Here is a 21,289-nt window from a genome sequence, read left to right as displayed (position 1 = left end):
ATCCTTGGAAGCAAAAGAAATATATCCCTAATTACAAAAGTGGGTAGTTTGAATCCACATACACAAAAACCGTATCTGAGGTAGCTTTATTAAACTTATTACTTTTTAAAAAATCATAAAGCTACTGACCACACAAACTACTCAAATTTCATAAGAACAAAAAAAAGGAAAAATTAGTGACTCAGAAATACAGTTTTCTTATAGCTTTAAGAAACTAAGTAAATAAAAACTGAAGTTACATTTGCTTCATCCTACTAAAAGGCTATTCGCTAACAAAATTATAGAACAGAAAATGGCAATAATAAATCTTTCTATAAACAATAAACAATTTAACTTAAAAACTACTTTTTGAAGACAGTATCTTCAGGCAGAAAAATATTTGCCCTGAAAGGAAAAAAAAGAGATACCAGACATAATGCTACAGAAGGATTATAGAAATATTTGAATTGTAGAATCTGAATTATAGAAACAAAACAATACTAGCAAGAGAGGGGTAGGGAATGTAATTCTTAAAAATACAAGTGTGCTAATTAGGGACAGCTTAACTAGCTCCAACTATGTAAGATACTCAAAATTTGAAGGAGGTTCATATTAAGCTCCTTACTTATTCTCAGAACTCATTATCTTCAAAATGACTAAAACTGAATTTAAAAGTTTAAATCCCCTAGTTGACCACCCACGACTTTGCCCTCCAACTCCCATCTCTAGTGTCAACTACAACATGGCAAACACTGAGATATTCAACAGAGATTTAATGAATGAGAAAATATTCTCTATGTACTATTCATGTGGTCATTGAGATCAGAACTAACCGTTTGTCAATTTTTAATATCAGAAAAGAGAAAACATAGTTAATGCTAAGTCAATGAAGAACTATTTTGAATACTTAAGATTTAGACTGAAATGAGACTGCTTTCTAAATTAAAAAAGTACAGTTAGTAAAACCAATTCATAAATTTTATCCCCTCACAAATTAATCAAAGAAAATCTCTGAAAGTTTGAGTAAAGCTAATCATGGCTATTCCTGTCTACATAGCATAGCTCTGCTCCACGTTGAAGCTAAGTAAAACATTTATGATCTTTATAACCTGTGATACTTTGCTTCCGGTATAAGACTAAGGTTAAACAAGTGGAGGAAAGCATCATTAAACTATGTGTTTTCACTGCTGTTTGAATACCGTGCGCTTGTCAGATGAATGAGCAATTAGTCTCTGAAACTCATCACTGACTCCCAACAGAAATGTGATGACACAGCTGAGGAAGCTGACTGAGTGGCACCGTTAGATGTCAGCAGCTCTAGCTCCACGAATCACAACCAGACCACAGCTATTTGAGAAGTTTATTTCTGGTTCTGATTTATATATTCAAGAAAGTGCTATGAATAGGCATAAAAGAAAGCAATCACCACTACAAAAACGAGTAAGAAAACTACATTCTGGTACCATGGTGCTCTTTACAAGGAACCAGCAGAGTCTTAATTTACCTTTCCTTCCAAGTTCAGCTGCTGCATTTCTTGGTCACTATTTCCTATTCCAATAAATGCACATGGTTGAGACTCTTGTTCAGAACAACCATCCCGTTCCATTTGTTCTTTTTTTTTCTTCCATCCACTGCCCATAAGATACACACAAGGAGGAGGGCAAAAAAACCTGAAACAATGGGGGGAAAAACACAATGCAATTACATTCAAGAAAGCATTTCCTTTTCTTGAACATTTTGTGAATACAAAATCATGTTGAATTGCAACAAGTTAACTCCTCATGAAACACTTTGATGAAGTCTTCTGTAAAGCAAACAGCCATGCCACAGCACACAGATCAAAACCTCCCCTTCCATTTGTTAGGTAAGGTTCGTCACATTGACGTTATGCATTCACTTAGCCTAGGTGTTTTTTAGAGCAAGGACACATCTCTTTAAATTTTCACATAGCTCAGAGTTTTGAACTACTACAATTCAACAAATTCAACATACTCTACTGTATTAGAAAATATGGTACACCACCACAGAATCAGCAATTACTGATTAAGTTCTACTCAAAATGATGTACTGCTGATGATATTCTTGGTATGGATATTATACTTTGGTAATTAACCTGGAAAACAGAGCAATGCCCAAAGTAGAAAATTAATACAACTAGGTAAAAGAATTAAAAGCAAAATGGGTCATTGGGATTAGTATGTTTTATTTCTTCTATCTTGAATGCCTAATGCGGCCACTGCCTCAGAGAATACACTGTATCCTTTCAATTCATAGACAAGCAACAGATCCGTTTTGCTAGCTGTCAAGAAATCTGCCCTCAAAAATTCTTCCCACTTAGAATAACTTCCTTAGAATCTTCTCCTTGCAATTACAAAATATCTATTTCAAAGCACAGTTCAAGCCCCACATTTTATATAGTCCAGACCATCAATCCAGTCCTTATGTAGGGTAAAATTCTTTTGCCCAATTACATAGACTTACTAATATTAATATTTATTTTAAAACATTATGCCATGTCTCATCATGGGGCCTGAAAACTCAAATATCTACTCAAATAGTAGCCAAATAAACTCAAATAGTCGCCAAGTAATATAAATGAGTGCACTAAGTGTGTAACAAATAAGTAGGAATATCCTTTAACTACCCAAAGAAGTAGGTCCCCTCATGCTAATTTCCACTTTTTGTATTAAAGCATAGAAAAAAATTTCTTAATTCTTTTAAGCCTTAAATTTTTTTAAGGAAAAAAAAACCCTTAACTGCAATGATAATCAGCCACAGGTGTGTGGCTCTGATGACAAGGACACAATTGAGAATGGCAAGTGTGTGAGTAGACACCCATCCACTCACTCACATGGCTGAACTATGGACATGGGGGCCTAGTGCTGGTCACATCCTCCAACTTTCCAACAGACACCTGAAATCAAATTTTACATGAAATTTCTAATTTTAAAATATGACAACTAATTTATACTTTTTAGCACTTCTTAGGTCAACAACATACAGACTTAAAAAAATAAAACAGAAGAAGAATTACACACATGCATATGTGTGCATATGAACACACAGATGCCATCCTGTTAGATTTAGCTCTCAGGCACCCCCCTAAAGGTAGCAGAGTGGTATCTACTTGTTTGCTTTCCCCTCAGCTTCTATTACAATATTGACTAAATTGAATCGAAATACATGATAGCACTTAGTTTTTGCTCAACTCTACCAAAGACTACTTTAGAGACACTCTACATACAATTTATCAATTTATAAGAAGGGTGGTTTTATATAATATTCATTAATTCACAAAAATTATTACATCCAGAGTTCCTGTTGTGGTTCAGTGGGTTAAGAACCTGAAGAGTATCCATGAGGATGCAGGTTCAGTGGACTTGCTTAGAGGGTTAAGGATCCAGTGTTGTTGCAAGCTGCAGTGTAGGTTGCAGATGTGGCTTGGATCTGGCCTTGCTGTGGCTGTGGTGTAGGCTGGCAGCTATAGCTGTGATTCAACTCCTAGCCTAGGGACTTCCATATGCTGCAGGTATGGCCCTAAAAAAAAAAAAAGAAAAAAAAATTACATCTCTAGGCTGTACCAGTCACTAGGAATATATTTAAAACAAACAAAAATTCTTGCTCTAATGGAACCCATACTCCAATAGGAAAGACCATTTTAAAAAGGTAAATGACTAAAATAACATAAACTCTGTTAACTGACGCTAAGTACTAAGGGAAAAAATAAAGTAGGGAAGGGGTACTTAAAATGTAGAAGAACTGGGCAGTCAGGGAAAGCTTCTTTAAGACATGACACTGAGTCATGACCTAAAGCCATGGGTATCCAGGGTGAGAGCATTTCAGAAGAAGTGCAAAGGCTCCAAAGTAGGAAGGACTACAGTGGACAGAAGGCAAACAACAGACCAGTGGCTGGAGGAGGACAACAGGAGACCAAGCCAGGGGTAATGGGGAAGCAGACCAAGAAGGCCAAAGGGGTCAGGGTGAGTGAGGAGGAAATCCTGGGGTCATCTCATATTTATCTAAGCCAACAGAAAGGTATCGAGGAGCTTTCATGGCTGTGCATACTCTCTTTGTGGCTGTGGATACCGAGGTCATGGCCAAGGTAGTGGGCTCAGCTCCAGGTCACTCCAAGTTTGGAGGGATGCCTGGATTATTGGCTAGTTCTGGAGCTGGATCAGTTCAAGTCTACACCAGGGATCTTTCTGGCCTCTAAAGCTGGAAACACCCAATGCTTACCATGGCACAGACTCAAATACCTAGCTGGCACACGATCAGGAAGTTGAGAAGGCATCAATTTTGGAAACTTGTCTCCTATTACTATTTCATTGAACACTGACAGATATTAGGACATCTTAGTAAGCTGGTATACTGGCTATAAAATTCAAAGAGCTGTGTTTTAATACAGTGTACCAAATGTAGTACTCAAATCTCAGCAAGCTACTGTAAAAGACACTTTCATATTTAAAAAACAGAAAGAGGGCTAAAACTGTAAAAAGGCTCTGTAGTGCTAGTCTTCTCAGGAGTATTGTGATAAAACAGCATGAAACCAATAGGACATAAAATCAGGTCGACAAGAAATTCTTTGCCGCTCTAGACACTGACCAAGGTTCTATAATTGAAAATGCTTTCCAATCATATAATAAACTTAAGAAAAATGAAGACTCTTCAACTGCCTCTGAACTAGTCTTACTTTTATATCAACTTTTGACTATTTGAGAAAGTTGTGATTCAAGAAAACAGCAAATCCAATATAAACATTAAGATAATTTCTACCGTGCAATGATGAAATCATATTTTAAACACCCCTATATGGCCACCCCCTAAAAACTAGCTAATGAATCAACTCTTCATTTCCATAGGCTTCAGAAATAATTTAATAATCAAACCAAAGTTAAGATTCAATACAAAAAAACCACAAACGAGAAAAAAGACAAAAGAAAGGAAGGAGTTCCCTGGTAGCTCAGTGGGTTAAGAATCTGGCATTCTCATTGCTGTGGCTCAGGCCACTGCTGTGGTACAGATTCAATCCCTGGCAGGGGAACTTCTGCATGTGATGGGTATGACCGAAAAAAAAAAAAAAAGAGCGAGCGAGAGAGAGAGAGAGAGAGAGAGAGAGAGAGAGAGAAAAGAGGAGGGGGAAAAGGAAGTTAAAGGGAAAAAGAAAAAAATGTCAATTAACCAAAAGTAAAACAAAATACACCTTTACAATAGCATGTGAATCAATTTTCTTTTTTAATTTGGACAGTTGGTCAATATGTACCAAACACTCAGTGAAAAGTCTGACCATCAAGAGGTCAGCTTTCAGAGTTTAACAGCTTCTATAAAAGGATATTTTAGGAAACAATATGCCTTTATTTTCTAATCTTTCCCAGTAGCTCCATCTAATAAACTGTGACCAGCAATGCTTTTTATCGGCCACTCGGTGGCGTTGTGCACACATTTATGATTTTAATAATTTCCTAGTTCAAACAAGCACTCTTTATTTTCAGTGATTCAACAACTTTTTCCCTCAAATTTTGAGATGAAGTCTGGAAAATACCTTACAGATTCAAAGAAGCTTTTTTATTCAGCCCAATATATAAGGTTAGACAAAAATCCAAAAACATCATTTGCATTATCTAACTTTCTTGGCAGAATCATTACCCTTTGCTGATTATTCATACTTGCCCTGACACAAAGTTGAAGGAATGTTAATATGTCAAATGGCATTTCCATATCTTTAATGGAAATTTTCTTCTAGACAAAATAATTTTTTTAAGTTTATTTTTCAATCTGGAAAGATCTTCTTCAATGAAAAAGTAAAACTAACCATGAATATAAATGGGATACCAGATGAGTTACGCAAATAAATACTCATTATCAGGCACAAAAGTGAATACTGAGAACAATTTTAAGTTTTAGGATAAAACTTCCTGACCAAGTATTTCTAGCATCATTCATTGGAGTTACTTTGTAAGCCAAGAGGACTGTTGTGGTCATGTCCCCAGGTTACCTCATGCCTAACGCCTTAGCAATTTTTCAAAAAGGCCTGAATATGATCAGCAAGGAAGAAAGCAGAGCTTCCTCTTTCCACTGCACTCCACTAGGGGCTACAGGACAAGACCTCTTCAGGCAGGAAGCCTTACTAGTCATCCAGGAGGCTGGACTCTCTTAGCAGACCCTTACTAACACTATTAAAATAAAACTAATTTTAATAGGTGTCTACGTTTATTGTAAAACTAGTGCATGTTTCTTCTAGAAATTTTAATACATATGGAAGAGGTTATTCTGACTTTTTTTTTTTTTTCCCCATTTTTTGGAGTCAGAAGCTTAGATTCTTTGAGCTTTCCTTTGGGGTTTTAGACTGACCAGGCTATACCCAAATAATAGAAAGAAGCTGAAAATAAAGGCACTCATATAAAAGGAGAAAGTAGGAGACGGGTAAATTATAGGGCTGGGATTGACATATACACATGACTATATAGAGAACAGACAGGAATGAGGACCTACTGTATAACACAGGAGAATTTACGCAGTACTGTGTGGTAACTTACATGGGAAAAGAATCTAAAGAGGAATGGATATATGCATACGTATAACGGATTTACTTTGCTGTATACCTGAACTTACCACAACTTTGTAAGTCAACTACTTACCCCAATAAAAATTCTAAAATATAAAAAAACAAAGGCCATCATAATAAAAGATAACCATTAAATCACCTATTTCAACTTGATAAGCCACTACAGCTTTGTATTTTAACACTTACTAACAGGAACCTTATCTGGACTGTACTTTTTTGAATAGCTCTTCCCCTTCTGTTATTTCCACTGGGCCTCAGTTATCCATCATAGTATTAAATGATATAGTGGTTTTTAAGATTCCCAACGAAGAGCCTTTTGCATAGTACCTGGACTCTAACATTATCAGAAATGCAGAATAAATGAGGCAATAAATCAATCTAATTGTACTAAAACCTATCTTCAAAAATCCAGGGGGAAAAAAACAGCAACACTGCCCAGGTTGGCAGCTATACAGTGAACATATGTTTATGCATATTTCCATTAGATCCAGCCCAATCTCACTTAGTTAATGGTAAAAGAGAGAATCTCAGGCAAAGTTAAGTTTATAAAGTTTGGGTTCTTTAGGCATCTTTAGGTTCTTAGGTACCTTCTCCATGCCCAAACCTTGCTTTAGATGATTAACACTCAAATGCAAAATGGAAGGTAATAAAAATTAGGGAAATGAAAAAAATATGAAATTTAGAATTACGGACCCAGGAGTTCCAGTCCTGGCTCCATCACTCCTAACTAAAGTGAACCTGGGCATATTAATCTCTGATCTTTAGGTTTTTTTTTCTTTTCTTTTTTTTTTGTCTTTTTTTTGCTATTTCTTGGGCCGCTCCCGCGGCATATGGAGGTTCCCAGGCTAGGGGTCTAATCGGAGCTGTAGCCGCCGGCCTACGCCAGAGCCACAGCAACGCAGGATCCGAGCCGCGTCTGCAACCTACACCACAGCTCACAGCAACGCCGGATCGTTAACCCACTGAGCAAGGCCAGGGACCGAATCCGCAACCTCATGGTTCCTAGTCAGATTCGTTAAGCACTGCTCCACGATGGGAACTCCTCTTTAGTTTTCTTATTCACAAAATGAGAATTAAAACATGTCTACTCCATAATATTATTCTGAGGATTAAAATTTAAAGATATTTGTAAGGCATTTCCAGAACAATGTCAAGCTCATGACTAGGCAAGTGGTTCCTTCTTCAGATTCACTATGAGGTACAAGGCTGGCCTTTTAGACCCATCTCAAGCAATCAGGGTATTGACTTGTTTTGTTTAAATGGACAGAAGACAATCTCTTAGATACATAAGTTTTCATCATTAGAAGCAGGACCTGAATTTCCAGTATTAATTTCATGCAAAAAGTGGCTACTATCTGGATTTGGTTTCTATGTCCCAAACTGTAGGCACCAACTTCTTCCTACATTTAACTCTAAATCAGATGATTAAGTTTCATTAGTGAAGTAAAACAGAATAATCAGAAATTTAGTACACTGGAATAACTAAAAAAGAACACTGGACAGTATGAATCTGAAATACTGTTTTCACATATTCATTCTCTTGGAGGATAAAATTATCAACTAAATAGTTTCACCTTCTTTTCAGTTCAGATTTAGAGGACTTCGAGAAAAAGACTACTTAAAATGCTTGTAGCACGTAAATTAATTATATACTACATTTCCCTTATGCATATGCTAAGATTTTCTTTATCTCACAAACTCTTAAGATGCTACTCATTCCTTTTAACCCAACACCCAAACCTGAGTTTTCATTCCTTCTCCCACATCAGTTTTGGTGTCTTTCTAATCAATCCAAAAAAAATCTTTCATCTTCCCCCATAAACAGCTTGTCCACAAAATGTCTTTGTCTGAAAGACAAAGACTAGAGAAACTAAGAAAATTCAGGAACCAAGTGAAAAAAAAAATAGCAAAAACCACAATTACACACCACAAAAGCTGAAATCTAAAAGATAGTAAGACAAATACTAAATATAAAAATCCCTGTTATAATTTAAGTTTGGCTAATCTGGTTGGCAGGCCCTTTCTGTAGTCCCACATTCATGTGGTTCGAGGACCAGCTCAGCTTTGCCATTGTGCTTAACAAAAACAGACATAGGGTCAAGGTGGAGAGAGCTGGGAATCCTTTTCTTCACAATCACCCCTGCCTTTGCACTTCTGAAGTCTCATTTCTTTGTACAAGTATACTTTCACAAAAAGGAAAAACTACTTTTGGAATGAGCTAATGTATCACAGAAATACTTAGGGAACATCACGCAGCTTTCCCCCAAAATTAAAGATTCTTTCATTTTGTGAAATCAGGGTTTTAGGCAGAGGATCTTTATTAAATAAGCTACAATTTACTTTGTTTCTCCACTTCAATAGAGAAAAATTCCCTACTATTCAGTTTGTACTTATAATTATCCAGTAGAAATCATTCTCTTACTCGCGCACTAATACATCATTTGCAAATTCATGTGACGGCTATTATCAGCTATTAATTATCCACCAGAAAAACAATAATCTTACCTTTTTTCATTCCCATATGACTTCTGTGCAACTTTTGCATGAAGAATAAGTACTGTTTGATCTCCTCGCTCTTTTAAATAATTTCGCATAGCTTCCCTAAAATAAAATATAAATATCACTAATACAGGGGTAAGATTTAGAATATTACTATGCCCTGTAATGAGAAGAATGCTTAAGAGTATTGTTCCATCAAGCAAATTTAAAAGTGAAAACAATCAAGCAAAACAAACTCATGAACTAAATTTAAAGAATATTATACAATGGGGAAATCAATACTGCTCATCTTCAACTTTAAACCTTGTTCTTTGAAAGAAGAAACTGTCCTGTACTCTTGGAATTTATGATGTACTCAATTAAACCAGTTTCAACTTACAGAATAACTAGAATCACTATGTACATTGCTAATTGGGCTTTTAACTATTTAAAAAATTAATGACATGCAATATTTTTGTATTTAATAATCTAATTTACCACCATTCATCCAGGTATCAAAATGAGTGGTTTTTCACTGACTACAAAGCCATAAGAAATAATTAGGTCATCCAAATTTATTTTTGCATGTTCTTAAAATAACAACCCTACATAAGGACAAGAAAGGGCTATTATTTATATACAAACACATAATTACTGTCAAGGATGTTACCAAACATACAAAATATAATAAAGGCTAATTCAAATGAGTGAAAATTGAATTAATTGAGTGAAAAATACAATGTTAATTATTTCAAGAACAAAATACTCCAATTACCTATTTATTATGCAAAGGCTGCATAAAAAGTTCAATGTCTTAAAAACATTTATTTACCCAATTATTTTGCTAAGCAGTATAATACAGTATAAAGAACACAAAGTTCACACAATCAAACTTTCTGAATTGCAGAATCCCAATTCTTGAGACTTTTTTTATACATCGCAAAATTCGAGCAAAACTGTTTCAAAGACAATCATCACGAAACACTTTTAACAAACTGAATATCATTCTATTTATAAGTAAAAGACAAATGTATAAGGGAACAGCTATAAGTTAGTAAAGGTGGGGAATTCTAGATTTGAAGCACTTAGAGACTGAGTGGCCTGGGGTAAATCTCTTAACCTCCTCTAGCTTCAATTTCTGTACCCATAATAGGAATGCTGACATAATAGAGCGCTGTGGGGATTACATGAGATAACCTAGAAGACAGCATTTGTATTTACTGACTGAAAACCTGTTGGCTCAGGACAGGTAACACTGGAATCCAAGAGACTGAGAATTAATCCCAACCCCTGAAACAGAGCTCAGAGTCTAGTATAAACTGTTTGTAAAACAAACTGTAATGAGATACATGATCCAAATAGAGGTATGGCCCCAAAGCTCCAACAGATAATGCGGACGCAAAGGAGGGGAGGGTGATAAAGGACCACTTCTTAGGAAAATTTTCTTAGAAGAGCTAATTTCTGAAGGAAGAGGAACAGATACAGGAAGTGGGAGGTGGAAGGAGTAAGGCATTCATTCCAGGGCCTGGGAGAAGAATGGGCGGAGCAGGAATGACCCTGTACAATTGGGGTAAGGAGGAAAGCAGCCACAAGAAAACAGCAGCAGTTAAGATTACTTAAGGATATACTATGCGCCAGGCTCTAAACTAAGCACTTTAAATGCATGATTTCACTTTAATCCTCATATTCTAAAAAGGTAAGTATTGTTAATACCATGCCATGCCGAATGCCTTGCAATTAATAAAATGGTAGTTAACTAGTTGAAGCAAATCCTCTAAGATCCTAAAGTGAGCGACAGCAATGAATAAAATGGACAGGCTGGGTAGAGTCAAATAGTGAAAGGCCTGTTAAACCTCAAAAAATCTGACATTTGTAAACTTAAATACTAAGTATAAATATAATTACTAAATATAAATATAAACACTAAGTTCAAATATAATTCAAACCCTATGACAGAGGATGATAAAACTGGTAGCAGGTAATAAAATTTTTAAGACACTGGAAAAAAACTTTAAATTAAAAAAAAAAAATGCATCTCTGTGAAATGGGAAAAGATCACTTAATTTTACCTCCATTCCACCACAGTCATGTTTCATACCAAAGCTGTGCTCATAACCAGTGCAAAACAGATGATAGTATTAATTTTGTCCTGGAGAGCCAGACTGCCTAAATTTGAATACTGGGATTTCAGTATCATTTTTGGGAAATTACTTAACCCCTTCTCCATTTTTAAAGTGTGCCTAATAGTGTATCACAAAGGCTTTGCACGTTGTTCGGGAAGTCAAGGAAAAAAGACATGAAATCTGGCAAACATATTAAATAATTGCTAGACGATATAATAGAGAATATACATGCAAATAGAATTTAGTGTGGAGAAATATATTTGAAATTTAAAAATTCGGCATTGTCACTGCAGTAGCTTGGATCGCTGCTGTGGCACAGATTCCCTGCCTGGAAACTTCCACATGCCCAGGGTATGGCCAAAGGGGAAAAAAAAAAATCATTTGAGAACACCATGGAGGGAGTTCCCATCATGACTCAACAGAAATGAATCTGACTAGTAATCATGAGGATGCAGGTTCAATCCCTGGCCTCGCACAGTAGATTGTTGCTGTGGTGAAGGCCAGTGGCTCTGATTCAACCCTAGCCTGGGAACCTCCATATGCCTCTAGGGTGTGGCCCTAAAAAGACAAACAAACAAAAAACACCATGGAGCAACTGTTTTTGAAATCATGGCAAATGCCACTCTAGTGTGACTACCCCCCACTCTTTTCTAGGGCCGCACCTGCAGCATATGGAAGTTCCTGGGCTAGGGGGTCCAATGAGAGCTGCAGCTGCTGGCCACAGTCACAGCAACACCAGATCTGAGCGGCATCTGTGACCTACACCTCAGCTCACGGCAATGCAGGATCCTTTAACCCACTGAGCAAGGCCAGGGATTGAACCCACACCCCCATGGATACTAATCAGATTCTTAACCCACTGAGCCACAACAGAAACTCCCCTAGTTTGACATGTTTAAACAATCACCATTTTCAATGATTTTGTTTCCTTTATAAATGTCTAACTTTTTAATATAGCAAAATAAAAATTCACAAAAAGAATGTCCTTATGATGCTAACCCTTCTTCTGAAAAATCAAATCTTTACCTCCTCATCACACTCACATACACCACCATGACTGGGCCAAGGAGTGACAAAGTGATTTGGACTGGGGGAAGGCATCTGAGCTGAGAACTAACTACTCAGTAGGAATTCTACTGGTAAGGTTCTTCTAGCTCCTATATTATGTTTTCAAACTACTCAAAGAAGAGAGAAATGGCCCACAGAGACGGGAGGTCTAGACAGCTTTATTACTAACAGACTAGTCCCTGTACTTCTCAGACTAGATCTTTGTTCTTTGTAAAATCCAAATACCAAAAAAAAAAAAAAAAATACATGAACAGTTGTTCAACATCACTAATTATTAGAGAAATGCAAATCAAAACTACTTGACACCAGCCAGAATGGCCATCATCAAAAAGTCTACAAACAATAAATGCTGGAGTGGGTGTAGAGAAAAGGGAACCTCTTACACTGTTGGTAGGAATGTAAATTGGTGCAACCACTATGCAAAACAGTACGGAGATGCCTCAAAAAACTAAAAACAGAATTACCATTTGATCCAGCAATCCCATTCCTCAACATCTATCCAGAAAATCTATGACTCGAAACGATAATGTGCTCCAATGTTCATTGTAGCACTATATACAACAGCCAAGACATGGAAGCAACCTAAATGTCCATCGACAGGGGAGTGGCTAAAGAAGATGTGGTACATATATACAATGGAATATTACTTAGCCACAAAAAGGAATGAAATAATGGCATCTGCAGCAACATGAATGGACCTAGAAATGATCATGCTAAGTGAAGTTAGAGAGTGAGACACAAACATCATATGCTATCACTTATATGTGGAATCTTAAAAAAAGGATACAATGAACTTTGCAGAACAGATACTGTCTCACAGACTTCAAAAAACTTACGGGTTTCCAAAGGAGAAAGGTTGGGGGGAGAAATAGGCTGGGGGTTTGGGATGGAAATGCTGTAAAATTGGGTTGTGATGACCGCAGTACAACTCTATAATAAAATTCATTGAGTTAAAAAAATCCAAATAGTAAGTAACTGTCTTCTAGTAAAGAAAACTGTTTTTGTTTTATCGAGTGTTTCCAAAGTAATTCCCCACACACAAGCCACACCTGCAAACGTTTTAGAGTACTGCAGAGTGCACTTTGAGAAACACTACCATAGGCCACAGGTCGGCAAACCACACCAGCAGCCGCTTCGTGTACTCTCTAGGAGCCAAGAACATCTTCTACATTGTTTAAGGGTTGTAAACAGACAAACAAAAAATAAAAACAGAAGTCTAGGCAATATAGTATGAGGACCTCAGAAAACATTTGCTTACTCCTGCATAAGCAATAAAAAATAAAATGATTTTAAAAGTGCAGAACAGAATGAATAATGACATCCTAAATTTTTAATCAATTAAGTCCATCATATGGTTGACATTTATTAAGTTTTTTTTAAAAAACACTCTTGCTCAAGGAGTTCCCATTGTGGCTCAGTGGGTTAAGGATCTAGCCTTGCCACAAGTTGCAGCATAAGTCGCAGATTCAGCTCGGATCTGGTGCTGCCATGGCTGTGGAGTAGGCCGGCAGCTGCAGCTCTGATTCAACCCCTAAGCCTGGGAACTTCCATATGCCACCTGTGTGGCTATAAAAAGAAAAGAAAACAAAAAACTCTTGCTTGATATTGGACTTGGGAGACAGTTGTGAGTTCAAAAGGCTCAGGTGGACTCTTCTCACTTCCTCAGAATGCTGCCAAAAGGCATCCAGATTTACATACCTGTGTCACACCCCAAAACAGAAACCAAACTCATGAGGCTGCCTTATCTCTCTGTCAGATTCCGGCTGTTAAGTCTTCCACATTATCTCGGACAACACTTCTCAAAGTAACTTCCACAAGTTATGACTGGCAATGGAAAGTGCCCCCATTCAAAGAAGTTTTAGTGAAACTAGATCAAATAAAGTGAAACCAACTGCAGGACTACTCAGTATTAAGAGCAGGTATTTTCCCAACTATTAAACCACACCAAGATCTTTGTTTTTCTCCCAAGGAGGTAAGATGCTTCTCAAAACTGCATGCTATGAATAAGAAAGAAAACATTCAAAAGAAAAAAACAGGGGCCTCCTCAAAAACAAGAGAATCCCAAAATTAATACAGGAAAATTTACAAAATAAATATAACCCACACTGAGGTGGACAACAGGTATGGAAGCAATTTCTTAACCATGACCTCGGGAAGTTATTACTTCTTACTCTAGGGCAACCTCCAAAGCAAGTCAAGAAAGAGCTCCAGAAACTGAGTTCTTCCAGTTTGATCAGGGCAGTAATGGAGGTATGAACAGGTACAATGACAACAGAGAGGTGTGGTAGTGAGAGCAGCAAGAGAAAGGGCTTTAAAAAAAAAAAAAAAAGTTAATCCAAGTGATAGAGAAAAGGTTTTCTGAGCAGAGAAAACAACACAGTTTCAATAATTAGACCAAATCTTAAAGAAATGAACCTTGTACATGAAATCCCCCGATACTAAACAAATTCAATTAAAAGCATGAGTTAATGGATACCAGTCTGGAGTGTTGCTGTGAACAAAGTTAAGACTGCATGCCTTTGCAAGGTGCTCACAACGCAAGGGTCTCCAAGATGCCAGTAATAACTTTTTGGTTATTGACAACAGCACCAAGTCATCTGGTACGCAACGGGGTGTTAGGTTGAGTAACATCTTTTAAAAGCATGCGGTACAGTCTTACTGTAGTCATAACTTCAGAGCTCAGACCTACTCTGTGGTATGTCTGGCATTCCTAGAGACCATGTCTACTTGCCTTACAACTAATATTTTCATTGATGACATCAGGCTCTAAATGACAAAATGAGAAGACTTCCCAATAAAAGAACACTTGTTTCTATACCTCATTATAAGACTGAGTTATTCTGGTTTCCCTCTGGTTTTCAATCCAGTCAGGTCAGTTATACCTGCGAGCCACATCAAGGGGGCTATTTCAAGAGAGTGGGGTGCCCTGGAGAGTTAACACTCAATTCCTATCTGATAGAATGGAGGATTTTTTAAAAAGTGAAATGCTGAATAGTACATGATGTTTAACTACCCTTAATCACATATTTAAATTTTGTATCAGTAGAACTGTGCTTTTAGAACACTATCTAAAATATCATCCTCTAAATAACAACACACCTTTTCAATACTGCTTAATTTGGAGGATGGGGTTAGGATAGAATAGGGTAGGTTTAAAAGATTTCTTTTAAGGGAAAGAAACCCTTTCTGAATTAAACTACCCACCCTCCATAAACTTCAATGAAAAGAGATATAAAACTCCTTTAAAAATATTTTTGATCAAATTTAAGACACTAAAGTTTTCCTAACAGGGAAAACTCTTTAAAGGAAAAATGGGAAAATATAGTGGAAAAGGGCCAGCTGGGACCTAAATTTGCTATACTATCAAAAGGGGAAATTTTCTTATTTTTAACTTTGAGATTCAAGTAATATTTTTATCACAGAATTGGGAATTGATTTTATATTCCAATTTTCTGTTTTATATAAACTGTTTTGCTAAATTGCTTTATACTAGCTTTGATTATAAAGAGTAAAAACACTTAAGTCTGCAATCTTTAAAGTAGATTTTTTTTTTTTTTTCCACACTTGCGGCATGCAGAAGTTCCCTGGCTAGAGGTCAAAGCAGTGACCGTGCTGAATCCTAGAACTGCTAGGCCTCCAGGGAACTTTAAACAGAAATAAAGCTTACCTGAATTCACCCTACACTAATTCCTTTCAATGTATTTTTATTTACTTCTTCATTTTTTTTGCCTTTTTTTTTTCCCCTTTTCTAGAGCCACTCCCTCAACATATGGAGGTTCCCAGGCTAGGGGTCTAATTGGAGCTGTAGCTGCTGGCCTACACCACAACCACAGTAACGCCAGATCCGAGCCGCGTCTGCGACCTACACCACAGCTCACGGCAACGTGGGATCCTTAACCCACGGAGCAAGGCCAGGGATGGAACCCTCAACCTCATGGTTCCTAGCCAGATTTGTTAACCACTGAGCCATGATGGGAACTCCTCCTTTCAACGTATTTTTAAAGGATAAAAAACTGCTAAAATTTTTTTACAGCTTTATTGAGATTTAATTGAAATACAACAAAATGCACTTATTTTTAAGTTTACAATTTGGTAAGTTTTACCATATGCATATACCATCACCACAAGCCAGAAAGACAGCCATCATTCCCAAGTTTTTTCTCTGTCCCTTCCCAGCCCCAAGAAACCACTGACCTGCTTTATTACAGATTAATCTGCATTTTGTACAATCTTATACAAATGCAGTTAGAAAACTGACCAAATTATCCTAAGATTCATCTGTGCTGTTGCTTCTGTTACAATGATCTACTTGTATCACCTTTAAACCAATACCATCTTTGATTAATGCAGCTAAAACAAGTTTTGAAATCAGGTAATATTAGGACCACTTTTGAAGATTGTTCTAGCTATTCTAAATCCATTACATTTCCATTACAAATTTTAGGAACAGCTGGCAACTGTTACCAAAAAAAAAAAAAACCATTTAAATTTTGATTGGGATTACGTTGAATCCATAGACGAATCTGGAATGAAGTGATTTCTTGACAATACTGACTCTACTCCCCAAGGAACATTTTAGAAGGACTTCTTAGCAATGTTTTGTAGTTTTCAGTATACAGTTTTTGCACATCTGTGTCAGATTTTTTCCCCCCCGAGAATTACTATTTTTCAATGCTATGGTATTGTTTTTTAAATTTCAATTACTGTTCATTACTAGTATAAAAATATAATTCATTTTCATATTTTTTAATATATGGATCATGTAGCCTGCCACCCTGCTAAACTCACTCATTAGTTCTAACAGCTTTTTTAAAAGATTCCATAGAATTTTCTGTATAGATGATCACGATATCTACAAAGACAGTTTTACCTCTTTCCAATTTAGATGTCTTTCATTTTCTTTTTCTGCCCATACTGTACTAATTAGAACCTCAAGTACATGTTAAATGGAAGTGGTTAAGAGTGGACATCCTTGCATCACTGATGATCTTGAGAGAAAATATTCAGCCCTTCACAATTAAGTATGGTGTTTAATGTAGTTTGTTTGCAGGTAACCTTTAGCAGAATGAGCAAATTCCTCTCTATTCCTAGTCTGATGAAAATTATCATCAAGAATAAATGTCAAAGGAGTTCCTATTGTGGCACAGTGGGTTAAGGATCTGGGGTTGTCTCTGCAACAGTGCAAGTCCAATTCCCAGCCTGGCACAGTGGGCTAAGGATCCCATGTTGCTGCAGCTGTGGCGAAGGTCACAGCTGCAGCTCAGATTTGATACCTGTTTTTGGGAACTTCAGTAGGCCAAATGTGTGTGTGTGTGTGTGTTGGGAAGTATAAGGACTATCAAAAGCTTTTTCTAAATCCCCGAGATGATCAAATGAATTTCCTTTTTTGTTCTGTTAATACATCGAAATGTCAACTGATTTCCATTTGTGATAAATCTCATTAGGTCATGGTGTTTTATCCCTTTAATATACTGTTAAGACTCATTTTGAAAAACTGATAAGACCTTTTACATCTGTGTTCATATGGGATATGAGTCTATAGTTTTATTTTCTTTTAAGCCTTTGTTACTTTTGGTAACAGGCATAGCTGTCCTAACAGAATGAACTGGGAAGAATGTCCTGCTCTCCAATTCTCTGGAAGAGTATGTATAGAACTGGAATGATTAGTTTCTCAAATGTCTGGTAGAACTCAACAGCAAAACATCTGAGCCTGGAGTTTTCTGTGTGGGAAAATATAGAATTACAAGTTTGATTTCTTTATATATGAGGCTATTCAGCTTAGCTATCTGTTTTTTCTTTGGAAGCTTTAGCAGTTCCTAAGTAATCTGCATTTCTTCAAAAGTTGTTGAATTTATTATCAAAAGTTATTTGTAATATTTACTGGTTATCTTTTAAATTATCTATAGAATCTGTAGTGATGTCACCTCATTCTTTCTTTATTTTTTCTTTTTTGGCATATGGAAGTTCCCAGGTCAGGGATCAAATGTGAGCTGCAGCTGCAGAGATGCAGCAATGCTGGGATCCTTAACCCACTGTGCCAGTGGGAATTCCACCTTTCTCAATCTTAAAAAAAAAAAAAAATTTTAAATGATTATACCCACAGCATATGCAAACTATTGGGCCAGGGATTGAATTTGAGCTGCAGCTGCAACCTACACTGCAGCTGCAACAAAACTGGATCCTTTAATCCACTGCGCCAGCCAGAGATCAAACCTGCACAGCCATATCAACGTGAGCTGTTGCAGTTGTCGGATTCTTAATCCACTGAGCCACACTGGGAACTCCACTTTTCTCATTCTTGATACCTGTTATTTGTATAGTATCAGATTTCTATTTGGTATGATTATCCTGTGGCTTAAAGGATTTAACATTTCTTGTAGCACAGGGATGTTTGTGATTAATTCCTCTTCAGTTTCTTATGTCTAAAAAGGTCTTTATTTTGCCTTTTTGCTGGGTACAGAATTCTAGATTGTCGTATTTTTCCTCCTTGAGTAGTTTAAAGCTCTCGCTCCACTGTCTTCTCCCTGGCAAGGTTTCAGATGAAAAACCTTTGTCATCCTTTTTTTTTTTTTTTTTTAAATAAAAAAAAGGCCACACCTGCAGCATATGGAAGTTCCCAGGCCAGGGGTTAAATCAGAGCTTCAACTGCCAGCCTACACCACGGTCACAGCAACACTGGACCCAAGCCACATCTGTGACCTATGCCACAGCTTGCAGCAATGCCAGAGCTTTAACCCACTGAGTGAGGACAGGGATTGAATCCACATCCTCACTGACACTATGTTGGGTTCTTAACTCGCTGAGCCACAAAGGGAACTTCCTGTCATTCTTATCTATGTTTGTTCCTCTATATATAATTTATTGTTTTTCTCTGCTGCTTTTAACCTTTTCCCTTTATCACTGACTTTATGCAATTTGATGATGATGTGCTTCACCTTCAAAAATGAGGTTTTGCACGTGGGATTCTCTGAGTTTCTTGGAACTGTGGTTTTATAGTTTTCACCAAATTTAGAAAATTTTCAGCCATCATGTCTTCGTATATTCTTTCAGTCATACCTTCTCCTTCAATGACCCCAGTTACTGTATAGTGGTCCATGTGAACATAAGCCACAGTCATTAATGACCTTTTTACCAGACATTTTCTCTATGTACTTCATTCTGGATAGTTTCTATTGCTAGGCCTTCAAGTTTACCAATTTTTTCTTCAACAGTATACCTCTGTAATTAATCCCGTCAAGTGTATTTTTTCATTTAAATAATTTAGTTTTTGTCTCTTGACATTTGACTTTGCTCTCTCTCCCCTTTTTTTATCTTCCATGTCCTCTATTTAACTTGGTCAATTTCTCCTCTAGCTCAGGGATCTGCAATTACAGCCTGGAGGCCAAATTCAAGCCACCATCTATTTTAGAACCAAAGTTACATCCAGAATACAGAAATGTCCATTGGTTTACACACTGTCTATGGCCGCTTCTGTGCTATAACAGAGCTGAGCAGTTACAACGGCGGATGTTGGGCCATAAAAATTAAAATATCTACCATTTTACTCCTTAACAAAAATTTTGCACACTACTGATCTTGGCTTCTTCAACATAAAGCAAATATAATAAATATTTTAATGTCTTTGTCTAATTCTAACATCTGTATCATTTCTGGGTTGTTTTCTCATTATGAATCATATTCTCCTGCTTCTTTTTATAACTGGTTATTGTGATCAAATGTTAAGATACAATGAATTTTACGACCTTGTTGAGGACTGGATATTTTCCTATTCCTTTAAATATTCTTAAACTTTGAGTACACAGTTAAGTTACTTGGAAAGAGTTTGATCCTTTCAATCTTGCCTTTAAGTCTGTTAGGTAAAATCAAAACAGCATTTAGTCTAGGCCTAATTATTCTTTCTGCACCACTACTGAAACAAAACCTTCCTGAATACTTGAGTTGATGCACTGTGAATTATGAGATTTTTCTTCCCTGGTATGGTTGCTGGTAACAGGCACAATTCATAGTATTGAGGGAGCTTTAGAAATTCTTTCCTCTAACTCTTTAGCTTGTTTTTCCTTCCAACTGTGGCTGATCAATCCTCAGCTCAAGACTAGAAAGAACCCTCCGCAGATCTCTGGAATTCTGCACAACTCTTTCCTCCCCATTCTCTCCCCTTAGATTTCTGGCCACCTTAGTCTCCCTACATTCCCAGTTCTACCTTCACAACTCAAGGTGCTTCCTAGGCCCCACCTAGATTCCTTCTCCTTGCATCATGTGTAGGAAAACTTTCTCTAGACACTAAGCTGGGGAAATTGGAGGGCTCCTCTCATTTAGCTCTGGTCTCTCAAGGATTATTGACCTTTCTCGCCTGCCGTTCAATATCTTAAAAACTGCTGTTTCATATATTTTGTCCAGGTTTTTAGGTGTTTCAGGCCAGAGAGTAATTCCAGTCCCTGTTGTTCTATCTTGACCAGAAGCAGAAGTCCTAAAAGCTACTAAAATTTTCCAAACAGGGGAAACTGCTTAAAGGGTAAACAGAAAATAAAAGATAAAGTAAATGGACCTTACTGTATTATTGTACATATTTAAGGAAAAGAAAATTTCCATATATTATTTTGTTGTCGTTGTATTGTTATTTTTATGGGAGTAATTAATTTACTCATCAAAATATATTTTATCATTAGGAATTACTCCAATCTATTGATGCTGGTAATAAAATATTTATCTATTAAATTTTAATTTTTAAAATGCCTATAATATGAATTAAACAGTTTCAATTAGAATTTCTTCAAGATATATATATATAAACAAGTAACTGAAAATACATTTAAATGGACCTGTGAGGTAAGTTACACTTCCCCAGCCCACATCATCTGAAATATTTACATAATGCCTTAAATTTTTTTTAAATTGTGAAGGAGTTTCAGACATACATACAGAAAAGCTGCGAAAGTAGTACAAACAATTCCTAGTCCCCATTTCCCCCGGACTCTCCAAATGTTAACATTTCACTACACTGTATATTGTTTATAAAGGCATTTAAAAGCATATTTTATAGACATAAAGCCCCTTCACCCAAAATACTTATTTCCTAAAA

At 36.6% G+C, this 21,289-nt stretch overlaps 1 protein-coding gene across 3 annotated transcripts in view; it reads right to left on the bottom strand.

Annotated features, from left to right (window-relative positions):
* Positions 1-21,289, bottom strand: part of RBPJ (recombination signal binding protein for immunoglobulin kappa J region) — a 102,386-nt gene that overhangs the window by 17,649 nt on the left and 63,448 nt on the right. For all 3 annotated transcript variants that reach the window (XM_047751679.1, XM_047751680.1, XM_047751681.1), the window contains 2 exons: positions 9,047-9,142; positions 1,484-1,649 (listed from right to left, as the gene is read on the bottom strand). In XM_047751679.1, coding sequence (XP_047607635.1) covers positions 1,484-1,649; positions 9,047-9,142 — 262 coding nt within the window. The remainder of the gene's footprint in view (positions 1-1,483; positions 1,650-9,046; positions 9,143-21,289) is intronic.

Source organism: Phacochoerus africanus, chromosome 10 (assembly GCF_016906955.1).
Source record: "Phacochoerus africanus isolate WHEZ1 chromosome 10, ROS_Pafr_v1, whole genome shotgun sequence".
Lineage (NCBI taxonomy): Eukaryota > Metazoa > Chordata > Mammalia > Artiodactyla > Suidae > Phacochoerus > Phacochoerus africanus.
This window is presented reverse-complemented; position numbering and strand designations above follow the sequence as displayed.